This window comes from Lycium barbarum, chromosome 4 (genome assembly GCF_019175385.1).
Source record: "Lycium barbarum isolate Lr01 chromosome 4, ASM1917538v2, whole genome shotgun sequence".
Lineage (NCBI taxonomy): Eukaryota > Viridiplantae > Streptophyta > Magnoliopsida > Solanales > Solanaceae > Lycium > Lycium barbarum.
Genome location: NC_083340.1, coordinates 107,962,501 through 107,969,445, shown reverse-complemented (window position 1 = coordinate 107,969,445; position 6,945 = coordinate 107,962,501). Strand labels below are relative to the sequence as shown.

Sequence of the window (6,945 nt, the reverse complement as noted above, 5' to 3'; positions counted from 1 at the left end):
AGAAATTTTTATATCGCGGAAAAGATAGAATAGTTTCAAGATGTTGTATCTCATAGTAATAACATTCACTTTACATTATATAGTTTGAACACTTTAAGGGAAACAAGATAAGAATAAAGGATAACACTTACCCATTTGGTAGGAAGTATACATTCTTTATGTTTTTATTAATAAAATAAATCCATAGGCCAATTCTGTTGGTATATTAATCCGATAATAACTCTATTAATTTGTATGTTGTTTGGTCGTCTATTTTCTACCGGCATAAATTCAGCATTACTTTTGCCATTTTAGTTGCTTTTTTTCTTCTTATTCGCATAAATAATAACTGCATAAATTATGAAGGAATTTACATTATTATTTTATGTAGAATATAATATAGATATTAATGATACGTGAATTAAACAATTGGAATGACAAATATAGTCTTCAAATTTATATATCCTTTTTCCTCCAAAACAAACTCTTATTCTATTTAACAACTAAACATATTTTAATCATGCATACACTGCATATTAATCATAAATAAGATATTCAATAAGAAATAATCTTTACTTTACAATTTAACATTACTAAATTTTGCATTATTAATATTATTAGTGTATATATTACTTTCTTCGTCCTAATTTATTCTGCATATTTTTTTAATCAGTCCCAAAAAGAATGTCACATTTTTATATTTAATAATAATTTAACTTTACACTTTTCAATTTACCTTTAATAAACTGTTTTGTAGCTACATAATTCTTTATGGCTTTGTTTAGACCACAATTTTTTTTTGCTAATTTTTGGTTTCGTGGCCTATCAAATACGTACTAACGGAGTGCATGTCTTTATATTTCTACGGAAAAGGCTCATAAATACTCTTAACCTATTGAAAAAGGCTCATAAATACCCTCCTTCCACCTTTTGGTCTAAAAATACCCTTAAGGTTTATTTTTGGCTCAAATATACCCCTCAAACTAACAAAGTTAAAGTTAACTCTTTTAAAAAGCCAAATGACATTTTGTGATTGGACACATATATTATTTAATTTAAAAATTAAAAAATATGAACAAAACTGATTTTTTTTTTTTTGCATTTCGTGAATTAATCAACGAAATATGTTTTTTTTTTTTTTTGCATTTCGTGAATAAAAAAACAAAATATAAAAACGAAATTGGAAAATATATTTTGTCCAATTTTTCAATTTCGTTTTTATATGAACGAAAATATTTTTTTATCCTATTTCGTTTTTTAATACACGAAATGCAAAAAAAATAAAATTATAATTTCCTATTTCGTTTTTTTATTCACGAAATGCAAAAAAAAAAAACATATTTCGTTGATTAATTCACGAAATGCAAAAAAAAAAAAAAATTAGTTTCGTTCATATTTTTTAATTTTTTAATTTTTAATTTTTAATTCGTTAAAAAAATTTAATTTTTAATTTTTAAGTTTCCACACAATTTAAAAATAAATAAATATGTAAATTACGGAATTTTATTATTGGCAATTTTTTTTTAAATCTGGAATTTTAAATTACTGGCAATTTGTTTTTTAAATCTGGATTTTTTTTTTAAAATTACGGAATTTTATTATTGACCAATTACAAAATGCCATTTGGCTTTTTAAAAGAGTTAATTTTAACTTGTTAGTTTGAGGGGTATATTTGAGCCAAAAACAAACCTTAAGGGTATATTTAGACCTAAAAGGTGGATGGAAGGGTATTTTTAGACCAAAAGGTGGAAGGAGGGTATTTATGAGCCTTTTCCGATATTTCTATAATCATTACTCTTTTCGATTCAAAATAAGTGTTCACTTAGCCATTAACATTCTCCTTAAGATAATACTAACTCCTAGAAAAAAAAAGATATTTTTAACTTAACTACCCTTTATTAAATACTATCTAGTTAATATAGTTTCTTGATTATATAAAAACTCACTTATCTAAATAGAGGTAAATTTGAAAGAAAACAATTAATTCCTTCTTGATAATGTCGGCGAACACTTATTTGAAACCAAAATAAAAAGACTAAGTAAATACTACTACTTCCTCCGTTTCAATTTATATGAATCTTTTCGGAGTACGAGGGTCAAACTTTATAACTTTGATCATATATTTTGACACAGATATTTCAAGTTTGTAAAACTAATATCTATATATTTAGAAACTACATAAGTAGTACTATAAGTCATGATAATTTATAATTCAAATAATTTCAAAAAGTATATGAAAAACGTGATCAAAGAATTATCTGATAGACTCCCAAATAGTAATAGATTTACATAAATTGAGAGAGAGTACTACTTTTTATGAACCGAAGGGAGTATACAACTCATCGTCGAACCAAACGTCCCTTAAACACAAATTTAACACGTTTCGTGAAAGAAAGTGGGGGTGGGGGAAACCAAAAACAAAAATGTGCATCGTTCTCATGTTTTTTTACACGAATTCCTAAATCTATCATAAGATTTGGTTCCTCTAGACACACGCGTACTCTCCTCTCCACGTGTTGAAATTCCTTTCCCGCGTTAACGTGTCCCTTCTTCATTTGTCCTATGACGCATTCCCTTAATATTACACCTCTCCTTTTCTCAATTTCCTTCATCTGTTCCATTGCTTCCTAAGGGAACTATTTATCTTTGTGTTCTCATTATATATATATGTACATAGGGATTATTTCTGTTTCGAACAAAGTCTTTTATTTGAATGGCGGTGACTAGAAAGTTTCAAGTGAAAATCAGACCATTGAAGCTAGAATTATTAGGAGTTGATGATTTTGATGGGGGGAATCAAGAACCAAGAAAAGTGAAGGCCATGGCAATCAAGATGAAGTGGAAAGGTGAACCCAAGTTTGGTTTAGTCCCATTTCATAAGCATAAGAAAGATTTCACTAGTCGAAGAATTATGAAGAAAGGAATACAAGCTAATTCTATTGAATGGGATAATGATGCAGATGAGTTTGAGAACGTTTGTTGTTTTACAGAGGTTTCTGGTTGTTATCAGAGTCTAAAATATTCACCATGGGATGTCGCATTTGATGTTTTATATACAACTAGTTTGGAGAATTCGTCGGCGAAAATGGTGGCGATTGGGAAAGTGGTGGTTAACGTTGCAGAATTAGCTGCAAGAAAGTTGTCTGAACTTGAAGAGAAGCTTCCCATTACTTTAAATATTGGTAGAACTTCCATATTAGCTAAGCTCCATGTAAGTTCCATCCTTTTATTCTTCTTTATCATCTTATTATGCTCAATAGAAAATTTTCTACCTCAATTGATCAAACCTAGTACATTTTTGGTAGCTTAATTTGAAGTACCTTAATTAAGAATTACTCGGTACATATATCTTCAAATTGGAACATCTGTTAGATTATTTCTATGGACATAAACTTGAAATTAATATGTAATCAAACGTGTGTTCACATGATTTCACAGCTGAATATTTGTTTTATTTTCATAATAATTTTTCCTTTGGGGATTAATGCCCTATTTTGTCAAGCTTCTAAGCTATTTTGCTTGTCCTTTTTTTAAAAAAAGTTCTTTTTGACAAGTCAAATATTTGAGCCTATTATGAAAAAAATCTTGCTCAGAATTTAGTAGAATATGTTCTCTGACTTAGTAATAAAATAAAAAATAAGCAAAAGTGAACAGCTAATTTTAGCTGACTAATTCCTTAATATTCCAGCAGTTCAATGAACAATGACTTATAATGTACTCAATTATTTATCTTTGAATTTTATTTTCCAAGCCTAGTTTTCTGGACCACATTCTAGAAAGGAAAAAAAAAATCATGTAAAAGTCCATCCATTTTCTGAAAAAGAATTTTTAAATAGATATACAAGGAAACTTCCTCGTATATTTAATTGCCCATTCAATATGATGATTATTATTCTGACTTTGTCAAATTCAAATTAATTCCAGGTCAAAGTAACATTTGCTGAGATCAGAGATTATCAAGACCCGACGTGTCGTATCCGTGATTCAAACGAGTCAAGTCAGCTGCAATATTTGACAAAGAGTAATAGCACATGTCACACAAAGGGACAGAAGCTGAGTCAAGAAGATGACTCGGACGAGTCATCCACATTTGAAACTCAGGCTGACTCAGTGAAGAAAGTAGGGTGGTTCTCTTGGAAGAGAAGGAGATTGAGTCTGAGACCTACCAGGAGTAAAGAAGAACCATTCATTAAGAGGACTCGTAGCTTTAATGTTGACGCATCACTCAACCAACAGGTACATTTACAAAAACTCCAAATAATAAACACTATTTAACTCGTTCCTATATTATACTCATGTCTTTCAGAGTCTTTGCACATTTGTTTAACCAAAATATTTAATAGCCTTAGTCAAAAAGGGATTTGTGTAAAGTATTCTTTATTTCTTCTTAAACAATAAGGGTAGGTTTGAATAATAATGATATAATAACAACTTCTTATTTTTCAAAAGCGACAAATACTTTTTATACAAATTCAATTTTGGAACTGGATGTGTATGTAATAATAAGGGACGCGACATGTTAAATCAGCTATTTCACTTTTTCTTTCCTTAGCAAATACGAAAAAAAAAATGAAAAAGAAAAAATAGTTTGGCATCTACATGGTTGTACTCTTACAATAGGGAATTCGATTATGTTAAGAAAGGTTGAACCCCTAACATGTAATAAAAAGATGGAAAACGAATAGTATAAGCTTGAATAGGTAAGGTTGACAAATTCTACATTTTTCACAAATGAGTTTTACTAATTTGAATACTACTAAATTTATAACTTGGTCATACAAATTTAATACTTCGAATTTACATTTTGAGAACTTACTTTTGAAAATTTGCTGCAATTTAGGAGAAGAATCTAACAATTTTTTTAGATTGCCAAGGCGAAAACAAAGTACAGGTCTTGGAAAGAATATCAATGATTCCATGCTTTACACTAAACGTGTAAAAATTATACACTTCTATTGGCGTTTGGATAACTTTTTGGAAATGTGTCTTTTCAAAAGAGGAAAACTTTGTGCAAAATAAAAATATTGTTCCAATTCGAGGAGTCATCAAATCTGTATTAGACTAATAATCGGAAAAAGAGATTTAAGTTGGCAAGTCAATGTCTTCCAAAGCTTAGTTTTGTCCAAAGATATGTCTTGTCATTGTCATTTATTACTATAAGAATTTGGAATAAGTCAAGGCCAAATTTCACAATCAAACAGTTGTACATCTTTGGTTGTGAGATGTATAGTCATCTGAACTTTAAACTCTTTGCTATAGGCATGTCTCATTATCAAACATTCCTATAACCATCTACCTTGTTAATAAGTAAGAAAAAATACCGATGAGTCAATTCTGTTATGCTTAGGCTGGAAATATACCTGATATAATCAGAAAATTTCTCTTATCCTAAACTAAATTTTGGTATATGGTGAAAATTTGCTCTCTGATGCTTATGCGTTTTTCACTAACAGAATGTGGAGAAGCCTGAGCTTTCTACTGAATCAAGGGACCAAAATGAAGGCAGCAGCAAAAAGTCTGCTTGGGAAGTGAAGGAATTAGAGAGTAGGGACGGGCAAACAAGGCTCAAAACCAATGTCTTCGTTGCATCTTTCGACCAATGCAGCGACAAGGCTGCTGGTGAGAGTGCATGCACAGCACTAGTAGCTGTTATCTCCCATTGGCTGCAATCTAATAGTGATGCAATGCCCACGAGATCAGAATTCGATAACCTCATACTACAGGGTTCGTCAGAATGGAGAAAGCTATGCCAGAATGACACTTACATTAATGATTTCCCTAACAAGCACTTTGATTTAGAGACTGTCCTGCATGCTGGTATTCGACCTATAGCCATCTCGCATGATCAATCCTTTGTTGGATTCTTTAGCCCAGAGAAGTTCGAATCATTGCAAGGAGTAATGTCATTTGATCAGATATGGGACAAGATTAGTAGCGTTCCAGATGTCATTGAAGTTGAACCTAGAGTTTATATAATAAGTTGGAACGATCATTTCTTCATATTGAAGGTGGAAGCTAATGCTTATTACATTATTGATACATTGGGAGAACGGCTATTTGAGGGTTGCAGCAAAGCATACATTTTAAAGTTTGACGATAACACTATGATGTATGAGAAGGTTGCAGAGGACAAGTCACAGAAAGATGAGCCTGAGGCTAAGGAAGAGATGATATGCAAGGGGAAAGAATGCTGCAGAGAATTCATCAAGAGATTTCTCGCGGCTATCCCTCTAAAGGAACTCGAGGATCAAGAGAAAAAGGAGACAGTTTCTTATTTTTCTCTTCATCATCGGTTGCAGATAGAGTTCAACTTCAGCTACTTGCTATCTTCTTCTTCGTCGTCTTTGACATCATCACCTTTCTTTTCTTCTGCTACTTCTACACCTCCTTATTTGTAGGATGTACATTGAAGTTGCCTAGTGTGTATTTGTATCACAGTACTGTAAATTTGCAATTATGAGCATACTCTCTTCCACAGCGAAGAGACATTGTACACTAATGCTTTTAGAGATGCTATATCTAACATGATTAGACCTGGTCATAAAAGTGATTCAAGAATGTCATGTAGCATTATAATGTAAGCAACCTGAGCATTAAACACCAAATTGAAAATCAATGGGTGAAGTAGCTTAAAAGTTTAATAAATTTCTCAGTTGAGCATATTTAAGAAAAATCTCTCAAGAAAATTCTAATTAACTAACTTTTCAGTGACCTCATCATTTTCTCTGTAAAATGGACGTCTCACTGTATGTATCCATCACTTTGTTTCCTTGTACATTTCAACCGTTCAGGGTCTTCAGATTGTGTCAAGTCACTTATCTTAGTATTGTATTTTCTAGGAGACCAGAATGTAGGAAATCAATCCGTGATTTGTATTGATGTATGAAAGTCATTATATACAAAGTAGGTATCTCACTATCAGAATGATACTCGGCTAAATTATAGGACCTAATTACTATACATAAG

At 31.0% G+C, this 6,945-nt stretch overlaps 1 protein-coding gene across 1 annotated transcript; it reads left to right on the top strand.

Annotated features, from left to right (window-relative positions):
• Nucleotides 1–2,585: 2,585 nt before the first annotated feature.
• Nucleotides 2,586–6,529, top strand: LOC132636200 (uncharacterized). Its single transcript, XM_060352924.1, has 3 exons — nt 2,586–3,190; nt 3,904–4,215; nt 5,433–6,529. Exons 1-3 carry the CDS (start codon nt 2,693–2,695, stop codon nt 6,375–6,377), a joined length of 1,755 nt encoding a protein of 584 aa, XP_060208907.1. The 5' UTR covers nt 2,586–2,692; the 3' UTR covers nt 6,378–6,529.
• The last annotated feature ends 416 nt before the right edge of the window (nt 6,530–6,945 follow it).

Bases quoted from the DNA above. Each gene is read 5' to 3' on its own strand.
- LOC132636200 (XM_060352924.1), top strand. From the start codon at position 2,693: ATGGCGGTGACTAGAAAGTTTCAAGTGAAAATCAGACCATTGAAGCTA. The intron at 3,191-3,903 runs GTAAGTTCCATC...AATTAATTCCAG, and splicing joins CCATATTAGCTAAGCTCCAT to GTCAAAGTAACATTTGCTGA. The intron at 4,216-5,432 runs GTACATTTACAA...TTTCACTAACAG, and splicing joins ACGCATCACTCAACCAACAG to AATGTGGAGAAGCCTGAGCT.